General features: G+C 42.1%; 1 protein-coding gene across 4 annotated transcripts in view; it reads right to left on the minus strand.

Annotated features, from left to right (window-relative positions):
* ccdc28a (coiled-coil domain containing 28A) overlaps positions 1-18,137 on the minus strand; it is a 48,891-nt gene extending 30,754 nt beyond the window's left edge. For 2 of the 4 annotated variants that reach the window (XR_009515231.1, XM_059986699.1), the window contains exons 1-2: positions 17,890-18,136; positions 1,622-1,795 (exon numbers count right to left, since the gene is read on the minus strand). Coding sequence is in view for 3 of the 4 variants with exons in the window: in XM_059986699.1 (XP_059842682.1) it covers positions 1,622-1,773 (152 nt within the window). In the remaining variant the exon portion in view is untranslated. Of the gene's footprint in view, positions 1-1,621; positions 1,796-5,254; positions 5,354-17,889 lie in introns of those variants that run through there. The other 2 variants (XM_059986700.1, XM_059986701.1) reach the window with 2 other exon arrangements.
* Between the last annotated feature and the right edge of the window lie 3,454 nt (positions 18,138-21,591).

Genomic DNA, 21,591 nt, shown 5'->3' on the forward strand with positions numbered 1-21,591 from the left:
CTTGCTTGTACGTGTTGAGGAAATTATAAGCCCGTTGGCCTAACTTCAGTGATTGAATAGATGTTGGAATCCATTAAGGGGTACTTTGAGGCACATGATAAAGTAGGCCAGAGTCAGCATTGTTTCCTCAAGGGGAAACCTTGCCTGACAAATCTGTTGGAATTATTTGAGGAAATAACAGGCAGCACAGACAAAGGAGAATAAGTGGGTTTTCATAAGGCTTTTGACAAGGTGCGCACAAGAGTCTGATTAACAAGGTAAGAGATCATGGTATCACAGGAAAGATACTAGCATGAATAGAAGATTGTCTGGTAGGATGCAAAGAGTCATCAGAATATTCTGGTTGGCTGCAGGTAACTAGTGGTGTTCCACACAGATGGTACTAGGACTGCTTCTTTTCACATTACATATCAATGATTTGGATGATGGAACTGATGGCTTTATGGCCAAGTTTACGGAAAATACATAGATAGATGGAGGGGCAGGCAGTGTTGAGGAAGCTGAGATTCTGTAGAAGGACTTAGACAGATTGGGAGCATAAGCAAAGAAATGATAGATGAAATATAGAGTAGTGCACTTAGGTCGAAGGAATAGACTATTTTCTAAATGAGGAGAAAATTCAAAAATCAGAGCTGCTTACAGTCCTCGTGCAGGATTGCGTAAATGTCAATTCACCAGATAAGTAGATGACAGATGCAAAGTTGCCATTCATTTTGAGTGGACTAGAATATAATACTGAGGCTGTATAAGACATTGGTCAGATCGCAGTGGAGTATTGTGAGCAGTTTTGGGCTTCTTATCTAAGAAAAGATGTGTTGGCATTGGAGAGGGTTCAGAGGAGGTTCATGAGAATGGGGGGGGGGGGGATCTTATTGAATGGCCTAGACAGAGTGGATGGGGAGAGGATGTTTCGCATTGTGGATGAATCTAGGACCAGAGGGAAAGATTTAGAACGGAAGGATGTCCTTTGAGAATAGAAATGAAGAGGGATTTCTGTAGCCAGAGGGCGGTGCAATAATGGAATTTATTCTCACAGAGGGCTGAGGAAGCAAAGTCATTGAGTACATTTAAAACAGAGGTTGATGGGCGCTTGATTATTCAGGGTGTCAAGAATTACATAGAAAAGGCAGAAGAATAGGGTTGAGGATAATAAATCCTTCTGAAATGAAGTGCAGACTAGATGGGCCATATGGTCTAATTTTTCTTATGAATTTATATGCTGGGGGAAGTCTGCATGTGTCAACATGTATCCAGTGCATGCCCCCAACACACTAACCCTAACTCATACATCATTTTTTGGAATGTGGGAGGAAATGGCAACTCCCAGAGAAAACCCACAGGGTCACGGGAAGGAGGTACAAAACACATATAGACGGCGGTGGGAATTGAACTCCAATCTTACAGATGGTGCTATAAAAAGTTATGCTAAGCTCTAGGCTATTGTGCTGCTTTGAACTCCTCCAGAGAGGGCAGCCTGCTGTCCTTACATGCATGTTGTGTGCAGAACTCAATCCACATCACAATGACTGACTCAACTGCCTCAGAAGTGACTTAGAAAGCCCAAGGGATGTGGGCTCAGATGTCCACATCACAAAAAGGAGAACCAAAAGAGGTATTATACCTTTTCAACTTCTGTCTTGGAGCAGTTGTCTGTCCGCCTGCATTTAAAGCCAGAGTTTTACTGGGCACTGCGTTTTTCTTGCTGCCCGCTGAAGGAGCTTGCTGATTTGTGGAGGTCTTGGGACTTCTGCGTTTCAGTTTCTTTTCCTCCATTTTGTTGACTTCTCAGCATCTGCTAATAGGAATACAATTGAAACTAATGTTAGAATTCTTAAAATATCCAGAGAAGCATCAGCTGATACCCATTTGGTATTTTCAATTCATAAGCATTCCAGAAAAAATGGGGTTGAAATCCCATTTCAGGAAAGGAATTTCTTTCCTTGGAAGCAAGGTGATCCTGAACTATACACAAAATTGAGATCAACCTTCGTAAAGTCATCAGGAATGCCAAGAGACAACAGCAAAGTTCAAAGCAAATTCAATATCAAAGTACACATACATCACCAGATACTACCCTCAGATTCACTTTCTTGCAGGCATTTGCAGAAAAACAACAGAATCAATGAAAAACTACACACAAAGACCCACAAACAACCAATGCATGAAAGACAAACTACAAATACAAAAAATAAATAAGTAAATAAATAATATTGAGAGCATGAGTTTGCATTCCTTGAGATTGAATCCATAGGTTGTGGAATTTCAGTTCAGTGTTGGGGTGAGTGAAGTTATCCCCTCTGGTTCAAAATCCTGAAGGCTGAAGGGTAATACCTGTTCCTGAACCTGGGAGTGTGGGACCTTCTTCCCAAAGGCAGCAGAGACTGTCCTGGATGATAGGTACTGCTTTCATCTGGCAGCACTCCATATAGAAGTGCTCAATGGTTGGGAGAGTTTTACCTATGATGAACTGGGCTGCATCCACTACCAATTTAGACTTTTCCATTCTGGGGCATTGGTATTTCCGTACCAGGCCATGATGCAACCAGTCAGGATTCTCTTCACTATGTACCTGTAGAAGTTTATCAAAGTTTTAAATGACATAAAGAAACTGCACAAACTTCTAAGAAAGTACAGGCACTACTCTTGCTGGTCAAGGTGCTGCTCCATGAATTGCAATGTGATTTTTTTCCCATCTAGAGTACACACGGTCTTCACTGCACGACAACGCCAAGAGAAATGCAGGGTGCAGAACCTTCCACTATACACGGACTTTCTCAACCTCACTACAGCCTGTGACTCCAAAGGCTGAGAGGAATGATTGAGCACCTTCCTCAAATTCAACAACTTGGTCAAATTCATCCATATATTACCGTTGCTTCATGATGGCATGCAAACCACGATCCTAACCAATAGATCCACAACAAAACCAATCTCAATAAAGCCTGTGTCAAGCAAGGCTACAACAAGGCTATATCCATCACACATGGTACATAAACCAAAATATTACCATAAATAAGTTAATAAAATACAATGCAAAATGTATAAAGTGCACTGCACAGGTAAATAGGTAATCTATTCCTAATACATTACTGCCTATGTTACTTGATTGCCTGCATGCAGACACCCACCTTGGCAAGGAGGGAATGAGTATTATTTTACCCAAGACTGGAAGAGGCTGCCAAAGGAAAAATACAATCCTGTTTGGTCTGCCAGAAGACTAATGCGGGTAAGGGGATAAGATGCCCCACAGGGAAAACTCCCTTGCCAGGTGGGCATTTGAATGTATTCAGCTTGATTTTATTGAATTACCACAGGTGCACTGGTATAAATACTGCCTTGTAGTAGATGCTTTTAGATGATGGATAGGAGCCTTTCCACCTACCAATAATAAATCCTCAACAGTGGTAAAATTACTACTGACTGAGATCATACCGAGGTTCGAGGTACCTCGGCAGAATGGTTCAGACAATGGCCCACACTTTGTGGTAAAGATTAACAAGGAGCTGTGTGAGGCCTTGCACATTGAACCGCAGTTCCATTGTTCCTATCACCCCAAAGCAGCAGGTATTGTGGAAAGGGCAAACCGCACACTGAGAAACAAGCTAACGAAATTGACCTCAGAAACAGGGCTGAATTGGTTTAAGGTACTTCCCATGGCCTTATATCACATGAGAATTACCCTACACTCTGCCACAGGGGTATCCGCGGCGGAGATTGTCTATGGCCAACCAGGAAGAACACCCTGGGATGCCAATATAACTCTCCCAACTCAGGTGGATCTCCACATCACGGGGGAGGAATTGCAGAAATACTTTCACCAGTTAAAATCCTCTTTAAAGTTTCTCCATTCTCAGTTGCTGAACAACTTTAAGGAATCCAGGGAGCAAGAGGCAACCGGCCAGACCTAAGGATGCTCCCATCCAAATTAACCTAGTGTTAATTTGTGACTGGGAACAACCCAAGCTTGGACCTAGGTGGAAAGGTCCCCTTCAGGTCCTGTTGCAAACACCCACAGCCATTAAGGTACAAGGCCAGGATCACCTCAGCAACTCCAAGAGGTGGCTCCCAGCCCAAGATTAATCACTTATGGACTTATCTTTTTGCTCTATGTTGAATTTAATGCTTTGTAACATAACCTATTTTATCAAACACATAAGCAAATGCATGGTAACCATACTGCATGCTATCCTTTGGCACAGTCTGTAGAAGCACTGTTTGTAGCTAACCCATCAGGGCTATTCTGGAAGGAGCATGACCTAATAGTGAAGGATAGATCAGGGGCAGAATGTAGAGGGAGACTCATTATTCACTTCTTAATTTGGACATAAAGTTCCAAAAGGTGTGGGGACCTTTTCTTGAATATTTTCATAATTCCCGTTTAGATTAAGGGTGCATCACTCCCTTTTTTTCTTTTACATTTAAATCCCTTCCTTCCAGCTTCCTACAGTTAAGATTTATGGGTATTTTAATGTGTAAACATATTACAGATTAGGTAGTAGGCATTATACCTTCTTTTTATAAATACAGCTCCATGGTGATAAAGTTTTGATTAACTTTTTTATATATTGTAAGGTTGGCTTGGGGTTGGAAAGTGGTAACTAACTTTATACGATTCTACTATGGGTGCTTTTCTTAACTGTTATGAACTGTACTTCTGATATGTTTGTTTTGCATGGTATTAACCTCTTTTTTTTACTGTTTTTTTGTTTTGTCGCATTGTAGAAACTCAAAAAAATTAATAAAAAGTGTGGCGGGAGACGGGGAAAGTTTCAAAGAGGGGCATGGGGACAATGTATTGAGAATCTAAATGATACGACTGTAGATAATCATGCCAGTGGTAAACTGAACCCTGGGCGCCAGGGGACCCACGAGTGACATGGGATAAGAGACAGGGGAGAGTGGGTAACTAGCTCACGCTGCATGAGCACAAGGGACTACCCCTTCTGTTTCATGGGGAAAAGATGGGGGTGCGTCACAGCCCAGGTACCTCAAGAAATACTTCGCTTGGAGAAGCATTGTTTGGACCACTGATGTAAGATAACTAAGGGAAAATTCTCTTGCAAATGTATCCAAGAGCAATGTGTGCCCTTTCAAAGGGAATTCAGTATGTATGTGGATATTGTAATGGGACTCATGTGTCAGCTGGCTCTGGGACTTCTGAATACTCCTCCCTATACCCCAAGGACCATTTATGGTATGATAAAATGTTAACTGGTAATAACACTTGCTATCGAGCCAAGAAAGGATACTTAACCTTGTTCATCGACAGCTACCACCAAACTTCCTCCATTCTTCTCGATCGGGACAATCGGTCTCCTTTCTGTTCCCTGCCCCCAGAAGGGCCACATTCGACAGTGACTGACAGCCCAATCTGTGAGTAAGGATTCTGTGCAGATTGGAAAGATCCTGTTACTCTGGGCTCCTCTTTGGGCCATGGGTCTCTGAGTACTCTCTCTAGGAGGTTCGGCAGGAACCATAACTGCAAAGAACCATAACTACCTCATTTGTGGGCTGATGGCACTGAGAAACAGCACCATGAAAGGATTGGAGGCTATCAACCAGGAGATGGCGGAACTACAACTCTATGCACAGCAGACTCGATATGCGGTGGATTACCAGTTAGCACAACAGGAAGGAGTATATACGATTGTGGGAGACAAGTATGTTACCCATGTTAGGGATGAGTCCTATAAAGTATCTCATGTTATCCATGAAATCCAGGAGCAACTAGACAGCTTTAGACAAGGACCCGCTGGAGGGGATGGGTGGTTAGACTGGTTACTAGGAGGATCTCTGACATCTTATTTGCTACACGGAGCAATAATATTGATAGTAATTATCACAGCATGCTGTGTATTGCTGACTTGCTCTAACACCTACTGTAAGGTGTTAATGAACAAACTCTCTGATCCATTCTCAGCACAACTTTAGGTTATCATGGAATGATAAAAGGAGGGAATGAGATGGTAGAGTTAATTTTATCCTGCTGACATGTAAGAAATCAGCTGTTAAGCGACGCCGCTGGTTTCCTTGTCTCAATTGCAGGAGGTGGTAATCTAATTATACCTTGCTCTCAATCAACTAATCGCGGACATTGTTCTGGGTGTCTGAACTTTACTTCAGTTTGACGTGATCAGGTGGTCTTTGTCTCGGACTATCACTGTTGCTGGGCATGTGACTGTGGGGGTAGCTAAAGAATTGTTTTCTGCATACGTGACAAAGATGGTATAAAAACTCTGTATCTCTGTGCTTCGGCAGAGAGACCTCCATGGCTGAGTCCGTGAGAGTGCAGAGGGAGGGTCTCTCTCGTAGCTTGCTACTAATAAAGGTGGAAAAGAATCAACTGTGGTACTTGTTTCATTACATCGGGTTGATCACCGTTGACATACCCCCACCCAGGTCTCATCGCATATGATGCACCAGTAGCATTATACTGTTTACTTTTTAAACTTGTATCATATATGTACTTCATTATTTGTTAATTTATTTGTGGTAGTATTACTTTATGTGTTATGTGTGTGAGTTATATATATCTAATGTGTTATGCACCTTGGTCTGGAAGAATGTTGTTTCACTTGGCGGCATACATGTGTATGTTCAAATGACAATAAATGAATTTAAAAGATTAAATTAATTATATAAATTCACTGAATGTTAATTGGTCAATGGGTATAATTGTGCTGCACCATGTTGTATTTCTAAATCAAATAAATGAACAATTTGGAGTCAGTTTGTGAGATTACAAGATTGTTCTGTGATGTTCTAATAAACTTTGGTTTCTTGAAGCAACTGATCAAGTGAACAATCTGTGTTCCAAACCGCCAAACATTCTTTGTTAATGTGATAGCACGTTCAGAATCAGATGTCAGGATCCACACTAGAAATTTCACCCTAGGATGACTCAGGATCCTGCATTATTTGACACAAGAACAAGTATTCACTTGCTTTTAATTGTCTACAGTGAAGTTCCAGAGCAATTACATGTAAAAAATACACCAATGTTCGAAGAAACTAAACAACACTTCAACAATTTTACTGCTTCATAAGTTATAGGAGTAGAATTAGACCACTCAGCCCATTGAGTATACTTCACTAGTGATATAGCAAACATTTAAAATACTGTATATGCAATCACTGACTGGAAATATTCATAAATAACACAAAGAGATGCAGTCTCCATTGACACTTTTACACAACAGCTCAAAACCTATTTATTTAAACTTGCCTTTAACTAACACCAATTTGTCTTTTATTTTGATGCGTGCACTTTATCCCATTGCAAAGCACTTTGAACTACAATTTTTGTATGAAAAGAGCTCTGCAAATAATAGTAATTATTATTATACTGAATCAAAGGAAGCTAAATAAGCAACTGAGAAAGACTGGGAGATGCCTATTGTGTGAGGTGAAGTAGATGGGGGAAGAAGATATTATGGAGCATAAACGCTGACAAAGGTCAAATTGATCAAATGACTTGTTTCTATGTAAAAGAATCAATCAGCACTCATTTAATGACCAATTAAATCACAAGTGTTATGGGAGAATATAACTTGGCAGTCACTGCCTTTCTCTTGACTTGTAATCTTCTCACAGCCAACTTTGGCAAAGGATCAAAAGTTATTTTCCTGATCTTAAGCCAAAGTTACTCTGTGATTAGACAGTAGGAAAAGCTATTCCTAATAAACCTTCACTAATACTCAACATCTGTATAACAGAGCACTTCTATCTTGTGGGGTGAAAGGCCTCTACTGTGCTGTAATATTCTATGTACTATAAAATGGAGGGAATGGTTAGATTGATCTTAGAGTAGGTTAAAAGGTCGGCACAACATTGTGGGCCAAAGGGCCTGTACTGTGCTGTAATGTTCTATGCTCTACTTGCGAACACTCTTGGTCACCACTGTAGCGTAGCAGTTAACTTGAAGCTCTTGCAGCCTGGGTGGGGCGTTCCAGAGTTCATTTCCGGCACTCTCTGTAAGAAGTTTGTGCGTTCTCCCCATGACTGCATGGTTTTCTCTGGTGCTCCGGTTTCCTCCCACAGTCCAAAGACGTACCAGTTAGATTAACTGGTCATTGTAAATTGTCCTATGGTCAGGCTAAGATTGTTGGGCAGTGCACTTATCCCACTCTGTATCTCTAAATAAATAATTAACTACCCTCTGACAATAGCCCCCAATGGCACTGTGATTTCAGTCTCTGAGGCCAACGTAAAAGCATCCTTCAGGAGGGTGAACCTATGGAAAGCTTCCAGTCCAGAAAGGGTATCTGGCCAAATACTGAAGACCTGTGCTGATCAACTGGCTAGGTATTCACTTCTCACTTCAGCTGTCTGAGGTACTCATCTGCTTTAAGCTGCCTTCAACTATGCTGGCGCCGAAGAAGACATGTGGTAACCTGCCTCGATGAATATCATCCAGTAGCACTTGTGATGAAACATATCAATTCCTGTCTAATAAATGAATTGATCTGCTCTAATTTGCTTATCATCACAACAGGATGACAGCAGATGTCATCTCATTGGCTCTCCATTCAAACCTGGAACATCTGAACAGTGAAGATGCTTATGTACATTGAGATACTCTTTAGTCATGACAGCTCAGCATTCAATACTATCATCCCCGCAAAACTAATCAGTCAGCTTCATGATTTTGGCCTCAATGCCTCCTTGTGTAAATGGATCCTCAATTTCCTCACTTGCAGACCTGTCAGTGCGGATTGGCAACAACATCTCCTCAACAATCTCCATCAGCACAGGTGCACCACAAGGTTGTGTGCTTAGCCCCCTGCTCTACTCACTTCATATTTATGATTCAGAGTCTAAGCAAAGCTCCAATACTGTATTTAAGTTAGCTGTCAACACTGTTGATTGTTGAATCAAAGGGAGTGATGAATCAGCATATAGGAGGAAGATCAAAAATCTGGCTAAGTGGTGCCACAACAACAACAACCTCTCACTGAATGTCAGCAAGACCAAGGAGATGATTAGGAATTCAGAAGAAAACCAGAGGTCCATGATCCAGTCCAGGAGATCACAGTTGAAGAGGTCAACAACTTTAAATTCTTCAGTGTTGTCAATCCTGAAGATCTGTCCTGTATCCAGCACGTAAGTGCCATTATGAAGAAAGCACAACAGCACCTCTACTTCCTTTGGAGTCTGCAAACATTCTGCTTGACATAGAATTTCCAGAGAAAACAACCCAAGTTTATCCAATGATTGCACATGGCCTCTAATCCAGTAAGCATCCTGGTAAGCCTCTTCTGCACCTTCTCCAAAGTTTTAATATCCTTCCTCTAGTGCTGCGACCAGAACTGTATGCAACTCCAGATGTAGCCTAACCAGAGTTCTATAAAGTTGCAACATAACCTCTTGATTTTTGAACTCAATGCCTTGACAAATAAAACAAGCATTCCATAAGCCTTCTTTACCACCCTATCGACCTGTGTAGCCAATTTCAAGGAGCTATGAACTTGGACCCCAAGATCTCTCTGCTCAGCAACACTGTTAATGTCCATCATTAAGGACCCCCACTATCCAAGACATGCCTTCTTCTTCTCATTGCTACCATCAGAAAGGAGGTACAGAATCCTGAAAGCACACACTCAACAATGCAAGAACAACTTCTTCCCTACTGCCATCCAAATTGTGAATGGACATTGAACCAATGAACTACTTTTAAAAAATTTTTTTTTGCATTACTTATTTAACTAAAATATATATATTAACTGTAATTCACAGGTTTATTTTTCTCTCTGTTATTATGTATTGCTTTGCCCTGCTGCCACAAAGTTAATAAATTTCACAACATATGCTGGTAACATTAAACCCAATTCTGATTCTGTTAACTATAAAAGAACAACTGACAAACAACCAATGTGCAAAAGACAAATTGTGCAAATCAAAGTCATATTATGAGAACAAGTTGTAGAGTCTACATATACATATATATTCCAACAAGCAATAAGTATCAATTAAGAGGCCAAGCTGGCTTTTGCCCTACAGTAGATATAACCTAGATCTGTTCATTGTTACTGCCTGTCAAGGTGAGATCAAATCTTTTAAACATCAAACTGGCTCCTCTCTGCCCATGGAAAATCAGTCACTAGGTAACAGAATAGCATAGCAGGCAATGACACTGTCTCACAGCTACAATTACTGGGTTCAATCCTGACTTAGGTACTATCTGTTGCAGTTTATATGTTCTTGTGGATAGGAGTTCTTTAATGACTGATGCTGCCTTAAAAAATGTGGCATCCTTAATAGGACCCACCCGCCCCGTCATCCAAAATATGGCCTCTTCTCATTGCTACCGTCAAGGAGGAGATTCAGGAGTCTGATGACACACACTCAACATTTTAGGAACAGTTTCTTCCCCTCTGTCATCAGATTTCTGAATGGGCAATGAACCCATGTACACTACCTCACTATTTTTGGCTCCCTTTTTCAGTATTTTTTTTCATATATTTCTTATTGTAATTTATAGATTTTTTATTATGTATTGCAAGGTACTGCTGGTGCAAAACAACATATTTCATGACATATACCAGTGATATTAAACCTGATTCTAATGGGTTTCCTGCAGGGAATGCAGAGCCTTCCCACATCACAAACACATCCGGCTGTTATACTAATTAGCTACTGTAAATAACCCCTAGGTTAGGTGAATGGTGAGATATTCGAGAGAAACCTATTGGGCATGTGTGAGGGAAACAACAAATTTCACATCACATAAGACAGTGATAATAAAGCTGATTTTGAATGGGTTACAGGATAGGCATGGGGATGGGGAGATAAAGGTTTTTAAAGATTAGATTAACTTTATTTGCCCCATATACAGTACATCAAAACATCCTGTGAAATACATCATTTGCATCAAATCAAATCAGCAAGGATTATATGGGGGGGGCAGGCCATGTTGCAACAGTGGTGTGCCGAAGAGCATCCCTGAACGCACAGCACGTCCAACCTTCAAGTGGATGGTGTCATCATGCCTCTAAAGCCAACAGAGTATGCCCAAAACTCAATAACCCTAACCATACGTCTTTGGAATATAGGTAGGATTGACCTGAGAGGCACTAAGGGTTCAATGAACCGAACACTCTCCTTTAAGACTGCTTTTTAAAGTTCTGCATTGACAGAGATGACAATCACTGAAAAAAAATTGGTTAGAAGAGTAGCAGGAATAAAAGTGGGGATTCAAGGCTGCAAAAAGAAAATCTGAAACACATCAAGTACACTCCATGGCCACTTTATTCAGTACCTCCTGTAACCCAATAGAGGCTACTGAGTGTATATTCATGGTCTATTGCTGCTGTAGCCCATCCACTTCAAGATAGGACGAGTAGTGTGTTCAGAGAAGCTCTCGTGCACACCATTGCTAAAATGTGTGGTTATTTGAGTTACTGTCGCCACCAATCTGGCCATTGTCCTTTGATCTCTTTCATTAACAAGGTGTTTTTGCCCACAGAACTGCCACTCACTGGATTTTTTTTTGTTTTTGCACCATTTTCTGTAAACTCTAGAAACTGTTGTGCGTGAAAATCCCAGGAGATCAGCAATGTCTGAGATACTCAGCCCACCCCATCCAGCACCAACAATCATTCCATGTTCAAAGGCACTTAGATCACATTTCTTCCCAATTCTGATCTTTGGTCTGAGCAATAACTGAACCTCTTGGCTGTGTCTGCATGCTTTTATGCATTGAGTTGTTGTGACAAGATTGGCTGATTAGATGCAACACACACAAAATGCTGGAGGAACTCAGCAGGCCAGGCAGCATCTATAGAAAAATTACAGTCAATGTTTCGGCCCGAGACCCTTCGAGAAACCTGAAACTTTGACTGCACTGTTTTTCCATAGATACTGCCTGGCCTGCTGAGTTCCTCCGGCATTGTGTGTGCTGCTTGGATTTCCAGAATCTGCAGATTTTCTCTTGTTTGGCTGATTAGATGTTTCCATTAATGAGCAAGTGTACAAGTGTACCTAATAATGTGGCTACTGAGTGTATCTTTACAAGGTGATGACTTACAGCTGCAAAAATTCTCGACCATCTTGCTGGCAGCCCAAAATATTTGCTTAATTTTGAAAACTGCTTTTGCAATATAAAGATTAGCTTTATTTGTCACATGTATATCAAAACATGCAGTGAAATGTGTCATTTGGGTCAATGACTGAAACAATCCAGGGATATATTGCCAGGCTTCTGGCACTAAGGTAACATACCCACAACTCACTGTCTTTGCACTGTGGGAGGAAACCCATGCGGTCACAGGGAGAATGTACAGACTCATACAGACAGTGGAAATTGAACCCGGGTCACTAGCACTGTAAAATCTAAAGTTCGAAGTAAAATTTATTATCAGAATACATACATGTCACTACATATAACCCTGAGATTCTTTATCTACGGGCATACTTAGCAAATCTATAGGACAGTAACTGTAAACTGTAAACATTAGGAACTGTTAACAGTAAACAAATTGTGCAAATGCAGATTATAAATAAAAACCCATAAAATTAACAAACATGAAATAACAATATATGAGTTCTTAAATGAATGTAGCCATCTCTTTTTGTTCAAGAGCCTGATGGTTGAGGGGTAGTTACTGTTCTTGAACCTGGTGGTGCGAGTCCTGAGGCTCCTGCACCTTCTACCTGATGGCAACAGTGAGAAGAGAGCATGGCCTGGGCGGTGAAGATCATTGATGATGGATGCTGCTTTTCTACGGCATCGTTTCATACAGATGTGCTCAGTGGTTGGGAGGGTTTTACCCGTGACGTACTGGGCTGAATCCACTACCTTTTGTAGGATTTTCCGCTCAAAGGCATTAGTATTCCCATACCAGGCCATAATGCAGCCAGTCAGCACACTTTTCACCATACATCTACAGACCTTTGCCTAGGCTTTCGATGACATGCTGAATCTCCACAAACACCTGAAGTAGAGGCACTGTCATGCTTTCTTTACAATAATATTTATATGATGGTCCAGGACAGGTCCTCTGAGATAGTTACACTCAGGAATTTAAAGTTACTGACACTCTCCACCTCTGATCCTCGGATAATTACTCAGATGAACTAAAGGCCCATGGACCTTTAGTTCCCCTCTCCTGAAGACTACAATCAGTTTCTTAGTCTTATTGACGTTGACTGTGAGGTTGCTGTTATAACACCACTCAGCCAAGTTTTCAATCTCCCTCCTGCATGCTGATTTATCAGCCCCTTTGATACAGCCCACAACGGTGGTGTCATCAGCAAACTTGTATATGATGTTGGAGCTGTATTTAGCCACACAATCATAGGTGTAAAACGAGTAGAGCGGGGGGGGGTAAGTACACATCCCTGTGGTGCTCCTGTGCTGATGGAGATTGCAGAGATGTTTTTGCCAATCTGAATTAACTGGGGTCTACAACTGAGGAAATCCAGGATTCAATTGCACAAGGGGACATTGAGGCCCAGGTCTTGAGTTAATGGATTAGTTTTGAGGGGATGATGGTGTTAAATGCTGGCCTATAATTGATAAAGAGCATCCTTATGTATGCATCTTTGCTATCCAGAAGTTCCAGAGTTGTGTGACGAGCCAATGAGATAGCATCTGCTGTGGACCTGTTGCTTCAGTGAGCAATTGCAGCAGATCTGTCGCCATTCACATAGGAGCAAACATTACATTAACCACTAAGCTGCTGTGTCTCTCTTATAAATTGCCATCATTTGATTGAACATGGTTATGTTCTTTTCCTACTGTAGTTAAGATTTTAGGATGTGTTTGGCTCAGGTCTCTTACACTCCAAAACAGATTTTTGCACCAGAAAAAAAGAATATATTAATGAATCTATACAATGGTAATTATTTAAACCTTCTACAATGTCAGTACTCCATCGAAGCAGCTTGAGATATTTATTGATTATTTATTCTTATTACTTTCCCTTTCGTGTTTGCTCAATTTCTTGTCTTTTGGATACTGGTTGTTTGCCCGCCCTATTGGGTGCAGTCTTTCATTGATTCTGTTATTGCTCTTGGATTAATTGAGTACGCCTGCAAGAAAACAAATGTCAGGCTTGTATATAAGAGCAGAAGATATAGGAGCAGAACTAGGCCATTTGGCCCATCGAGTCTGCTCCGCCATTTCATCATGGCTGATCCAATATTCCCCTCAGCCCCGATCTCCTGCCTTCTCCCCATATTCTTTCATGCCCTGACCAAACTAGAATCTATCAACCTCTGCCTTAAATATACATAAAAACTTGGCCTCTATAGCTGCCTGTGGTAAAGAATTCCACAGATTCACCACTCTTGGCTGAAGAAATTCCTCATCTCTATTACAAAAGGACACAGCCACTCTATCAAGGCCTTTCACTATTTGACAGGTTTCAATGAGGTCACCCCTCATTCTTCTGAATTCCAGTGAATACAGGCCCAGAGCCATCAAACTCTCTTCATATGAGAAGCCATTCAATTCTGGCATCATGTTCATGAACCTCCTTTGAAACCTCTCTAGTTTCAGAACGTCCTTTCTAAGAGGCCCAAAGCTGCTCACAATACTCCGTGAGGGCTCACCAGTGTTTTATTAAGTGTCAACATTACATCATTGCTTTTATATTCTAGTCCTCTCGAAATGAATGCCAACATTGCATTTGTCTTCTTTACCACAGACTCAACCTGCAAATTAACCTTTAGAGAATCCTGCAAAGGACTTCCAAGTCCCTTTATACCTCGGTTTTTTTTTTGTATTTTCTCTCCGTTGAGAAAATAATCAAGCCTTTCATTTCTTCTACCAAAGTGCATGACTATACGCTTCCCAACACTATTCCATCTGCCATTTCTTTGCCCATTCTCCTAATCTAAGTCCTTCTGTAGCCTCTCTACTTCAAAACTATCTGCTCCTCTACCTATGTCATATCGTCTGCAAACTTTGTAACAAGGGCATCAACTCCATCATCCAAAACATTGACATATAACATAAAAAGAATCGGTCCCAACACAGACCCCTGTGGAACACCACTCGGCTCTGGCACCAGCCAGAAAAGGCTCTCTTTAATCCCAGTCTGCAGTCTGCCAACCAACCAATGCTCTATCTGTGCTAGCACCTTTCCTGTAATAGCACGGGCTCATAACTTGTTAAGCAGCATCATGTGTGGCACCTTGTCAAAGGCCTTCTGAAAATCCAGTACACAAAATCTACTGATTCTCCTTTGTCTATGTTGCTTGTTATTTCTTCAAAGAATTCCAACAGATTTGTCAAACAAGATTTTCCCCTGAGGAAACCATGCCGACTACAGCCTATTTTATCATGTACCTCCAAATACCCTGGTACTGCATCCTTAATAATTGACTTAATAATCGATTTTCCCAACCACTGAGGTCAGACTAACTGGCCGATAGTTTCCTTTCTTCTGCCTCTCTCCTTCCGTGAAGAGTAGGTTGACATTTGCAATTTTCCAGTCTTGTGGAACCACTTCAGGATCTGGTGATTCTTGAAAGATCATATACATAGTTTGATAATAAAATTACTATGGACTTTGAAAACCGCTTTTAAGAGCACTGATATTGCTGCTATTCTACTGGCAGTTAAGTCAAGTAAGTGGAGAAGGTGCAGTCCTATACTCACACACACCCACTATTGAGAGAGCTAGATGAAGCCAAGAAATGGAATATGGAAAGAGTGGACTTGCCATCCAGGACATGCCCTTTTCTCATTCCTACCATCAGGGAAGAGATACAGGAGCCTAAAGACACACCCTCATCATTCTCGGAAGAGATTCCTCCCCTCCTCCATCAAACTTCTGAACTGTTAATGAACACATGGTGGTAAACCATGTATATAGGTTGTACCTGGGTTATCTGTCTGGATCTGCCTGGACACACCCCTCCGCTGACTGCTCCTGTGGCTCCTCCCACAGACCCCTGAATAAAGGCGATTGTGTCACTGCTCCTCCCACAGTCCAGGACAAACATAGTAATAAAAGCTTTTCAGTATTTACTCTACTTCCAGTCTTTTGGAGTAATTGATAGTGCATCACACATGAGCACTACCTCACTGTTCCCCTTTTGCATCATGTATTTATTTATTTTAATGTATTTTTACATCTTGCACTGCTTTGCAGGCACAAAGCAACACATCTCATGACATGTCAATAATAACAAAACTGATTCTAGACACAAGGTATTCCACAGATGCTGGAAATCTTGAATCACATACACACACACACAAAGTGCTGGAGGAACTCAACAAGTCAGGCAACATTCACAGAGAGGGATAAACAGAAGATGTTTCATGTTGAGACCCCTCATCAGGGCTGGAAAGGAAGGGGAATTGAAACAGTCTTTCTTAAAGGTTATGGAGTCAAAATACATGTACTGAAATATAATTACAGTTTGATTCAAGCTTTATAAACATGGGGGGTAGGGAGGGGGAAAGAGATCAATCGTGTTACAAATTCAGCAAGCTCTCAGGACAATATGAAGAAACAATCTGCGGGTGCTGGGAATAAAAGAAAATCAAAGCAGAGCATGCTTTTCAGATCAACAACCAATGCAAAGAAAAAGGCTGGATTCTCCATAGGAACACCATTATAAACCAATATCAAAAGTCTCTCCAGCGCTTAATATGACTACATTTCCTCCCACACTATTTGCAGGGGTTCCAAAGTTTTTTTTCCCCAATGATCCTTGCCAGTAACTGATCCCCAGACTGGGAACCTCTGCTCGCCTCCAATTCTGTTCTCCCAAGAAATATGTTGTATCTGTTCTGAAGATGTTTTCCGTTATCCTTAACTGTGATTTCCCCCTGCAAATGCAGTTAGCAGGGCTCTTAACCACATCTTTTCCATTTCCGCTCTCAACCCTTCTCCTCCCACCCACAGAAAGGATGTTATTTCCCGTTCTGTCACATTCCAGCCCACCACTCTCTACATTCAATGTAATTTCCACTACCTTCAACATGACACCATCATCATGGATCGACTCCTAGCCCTTTCAGCACAAAGGGTGTTTTGATTCATCTCTGTCATCAAGCACTTTCTTAATGTGTTCATTGAGTCATTGAGCAGAAAAACATTTCAGATCAATTATCTTTTACCAGAGGAGGTGGCGGAATCAGGTACACCATAGAGGCATTTAGATGGGCTTTTAAATAGGAAAGGCAATAAACAGAAATACACTCAGCTGGAAATATGTGGAACATCGTCCTATTATTGCCATAACCCTTTCACCAAAGACATAAGTACAAGAACTCATGCATACCCTCAATCCAAGCAGCAGAACCCAGTATATTGGAGTGCTGCTCTGACACAGAGAAAACGTCAACTGTCCATGACTACTGGAATAACCACTCTGCATCACACAGCCTTTGGTAAGCTGTCTTCTGCATTACTTCTGACTGGTTGTATCAGCATCGGTACGGCAGCTCCAATGCCACAGGAGGCTGCAAACTCACCCAGCTTCATCATGGCACAACCCTCCCCACATTTGAGGACTTCTTCAAGAAAAGGCATCGATCATTAATCACCATCTGATCACGGCGGCATCCTTCACCATCTGGGTCATGCCCTCTTCTAGTTAATACCATCGAGGAGGAGGAACAGGAGCCCAAAACACACATTCAGGAACAGTGTCTTCCTTTCGGCCATCAGATTTCTCAATTGTCCATGAACACTCTTCCTGTTTGCACTATTTAATCTTTGTAACTTATAGTAATTTCATGGTTTACACCGTACTGTTGCCCTAACACAACAAATTTCATGTTATGTGTCAGTAATAATAATAAACCTGATTCTGAACCTAAGGAAAAGTGTTTTGATGGTCAATAGGATGCAGAGGAACGGTAATTTGTTTAGTTTCTTTTCTTCCTAGCTCCCCCAGTGAAATGCCATGCAAACAGAGCTCCGTCCTTACCAGGGGACACGTCCTGTCTATATCAGCAGAGGAGGCAGAGCCATGGGACCGCAGACTCCGGAGGTCGTCCGCGTCCGGTAGACAAGACGGCGGGAAGGGGCAAGTGAGGAAGCCCGAGCTTGGATCTCACGGGTCAGCCAGATAATCGGATGAGCCGAACTCAAATTTCGCAGCGACCGATCCCTGCATCACTCGACCAGGCCGCCCGTTGCCATGGCGCTGGCGGTCCACATCAACCGGAAGTGTGTCCGCTTGTTGGCATGCTGGGAGTTGCAGTTCCAGACTTCCTCAGCGTCCATGCCGACCAGCATTAGAGGAACTCTAACTCCCAGAGAGCACCCTGAACGTGTAAGGAATGCGTGCTGACAGCGCGTTTGAATGATATTTTGGGAAAGAGATGTGGTGAACTATGTACCTGTCTGGACACGCCCCCTGCTGACTGCTCCTGTGGCTCCTCCCACAGACCCCTGGATAAAGGCGATCTGAGGCCTGACGTTCGGCCTCAGTCTCCAGGACATAGTATGATGGACACTCACTCCTGGTTCCTTCTTCCAGTCAATAAAAGCCAATATCTCGCCTTACGTCTCAGAGTGAGTTATTGATGGTGCATCAAGAGAGATCATATGGAGTTTTATCTGAATGGATTTCAGAAGGATAGAATGACATTGGATTCAGTTTTCTGTTTGGAAGCAAATATCGTACACAATCACATTTCCTTTTCCGGTTTCTGATGCAGATGGTGCAGACAACGTGCGATGAACTGGCTTATTTATCCTGTTTGTATTGAATAAGTTCCAAAGAAGCAACGGGCGTGAAGCGCAAAAGAACTGCTGGTTCATTTAAAGCTTGGTGAAAGAGTAGAAACTGCTACACCGAAAGTCCATTAGGTCAGGAGTGTGCAGCTACGAAAAATATCTTTGTACAGTAGAGAAACCGGTGTAACCAGCGTGTATTGTCGCGATGCAAATGTTGCTGGAGAATTTGCAAGTGGGAAGAAGTGGAGTGATATTTGGAAACTTGACTTTGTAAAGCGTCATTTAGCAAGGAAATCACATATTGGACGTGCAAAAACTTAACAAGAAAATCCTTCACTACCCACTATAGGCCTATTACGTATATTTTGTGAGAGTGCATGAAGAGATCAAAGTTCTTATTTACAGTGTTTTGCTAGCTGTTAAAATGAATACCTCTATGCATCCAGTTCAATACATTAATAAACATATGGAAAAGTATGTTCAAACCCCAGAAAGCTGGAGAAGCAAAAATTATGCATTTGAATTTCCTGATGTTATCAACAGTATTGTTCAAAGAGAAGTGTTTGGAGAAATAGCATCAGCAGATTTTCACACTTTAACAATGGATAAATCCAAATGTATATCTGTTAACAAATGTCTTGTTGTGTACTTCAAATTCAGACCTAAAAGCTGTATTGGGTATGAAATCTTTCAGTGGAGTCATTGGACTGAAGGCATGTGATGCCTCCTCCATCATATTAGCCGTCAAAGAGTTTTATGAGAAGAACAAACTCGACCTCCTTAAAATGGTCAGCTTCACATCTGACAGAGTATCGATGGGCAAAGTCACAGTGCGACTGAGACAGGATATCCAATATGTAGTTCAACAACACTAGCACACCGTGAAGCTCTAGGAAATTACAATGCGTGGGAAAAGATTGAGTTAATAGGCGACATCGAAACTTTGATGAGAACAATCGATACCGTGTTTTCCCAATCTTCAACCAAAAGATGCACTTTTAAGGAAATCGCAGAAGCATCTGAAAATGAAGCTGTTGCTTCAGACCACTGAGTGAAGTGAGTTCGCCATCCAGACAACTTTGCACTGCAGGCGATCATAAGCACTTAGAAGGCATTGATTGCGTATTGTAAGGAGGATAAGTTAAATGAACCTGCGGCAAAATATTGTCACAGGAAGTTGATAAACCGTGAATATGAGATCGTTTTAGCAGTGCTGAATGATGTCTTTGCAGAACTGGCTGCACTGTGCGAGACTCTGCAAGTGAGTGGCTTAACACGGACTGATGAACTTCATTTTGCATGAGAAAATTAACAAGATAAGAAAGCAATATCTAGGAGACAGTGTGCCTTGGAGTGAGAAAATTAGTTTTGCTCAGTAGAGGGCAGTAAATTGGTGTCAGTCCAGGCTCTGGGTATTGAGGCTTGGGGGAAGAAACTGTTACATAGTCTGGTCGTGAGAGCCCGAATGCTTCGGTGGCTTTTCCCAGGTGGCAGGAGGGAAAAGAGATTGTATGAGGGGTGCGTGGGATCCTTCATAATGCTATTTGCTTTGCAGATGCAGCGTGTAGTGTAAATGTCTGTAATGGTGGGATAAGAGACCCCGATGACCTCACTATCCGCTGCAGGGTCTTGCGATCCGAGATGGTGTAATTTCCGAACTAGGCAGTGATGCAGCTGCTCAGGATGCTCTCAATACAATCCCTGTAGAATGTGATACGGATGGAGGGTGGGAGATAGACTTTCCTCAGCCTTCGCAGAAAGTAGAGACGCTGCTGGGCTTTCTTGGCTATGGAGCTGATGATGAGGGACCAGGTGAGGTTCTTCACCAGGTGAACACCAAGAAATTTTGTGCTCTTAACGATCTCAATAGAGGAGCCGTCAATGTTCAGCGGGGAGTGGTTGCTCCGTGCCCTCCTGAAGTCAACAACCATCTCTTTTGTTTTGTTCACATTCAGAGACAGGTTGTTGGCTCTGCACCAGTCCATTAGCCGCTCCACCTCCTCTCTGTAAGCTGACTCGTCGTTCTTGCTGATGAGACCCACCACGGTCATGTCATCGGCGAACTTGATGATATGGTTCGAGCTGTGTGTTGCAGCACAGTCGTGGGTCAGCAGAGTGAACAGCAGTGGACTGAGCACACAGCCCTGGGGGGCCCCTGTGCTCAATGTGATGGTGTTGGAGATGCTGTTCCAATCCAGACTGACTGTGGTCTCCCAGTCAGGAAGTCTAGTATCCAGTTGCAGAGGGAGGTGTTCAGGCCCAGTAGACTCAGCTTTCCAATCAGTTTCTGAGGGATGATTGTGTTGAATGCAGAAGTGAAGTCTATGAACAGCATTTGAACATACGTGTCTTTTTTGTCCTGGTGGGTTAGGGTGGGTGGGTAATGGCAATGGCGTTGTCTCTTGAACAGTTCAGACAGTACGCAAACTGCAGGGGGTCTGGTGGGGGGGCAGCAGGGTCTTGATATGCCTCATGACCAGCCTCTCAAAACACTTCATGATGATGGATGTGAGTGCAACAGGACAGTAGTCATCGAGGCAGGACACTGAAGACTTCTTTGGCATGGGGACGATGCAGTACAATGACTTCAAATTTGCTGTACAAAAAAAAATTAAATCCATACTGATTACCAACTTTTCTGAAGTGGTGACATTTGCACCTCAAAATGAAGAGTTTTGTAATCTTGCAAAGTTTTTGGACATTGGCGGTACCTTTCTTAAATCTTGCGCCGCCTGTGAAAGAAATGAGTCAAATCAAAAACAAACTGAGTAACCGTTTGAGTGTCATTTGGATCTGCTGCTGAGCATTCAAAGCTAATCCGTTGGAAGTGTTAATGCCCAAACAACAAAGACATGTTCTTCTTTTGTTGAAACTACTTTACTTACAATGTCTAATGGTTAATGCATGATGGCCACCACCTCTACATCCCACAATTCCCTCTTTTTCC

This window comes from Hypanus sabinus, chromosome 12 (genome assembly GCF_030144855.1).
Source record: "Hypanus sabinus isolate sHypSab1 chromosome 12, sHypSab1.hap1, whole genome shotgun sequence".
NCBI lineage: Eukaryota > Metazoa > Chordata > Chondrichthyes > Myliobatiformes > Dasyatidae > Hypanus > Hypanus sabinus.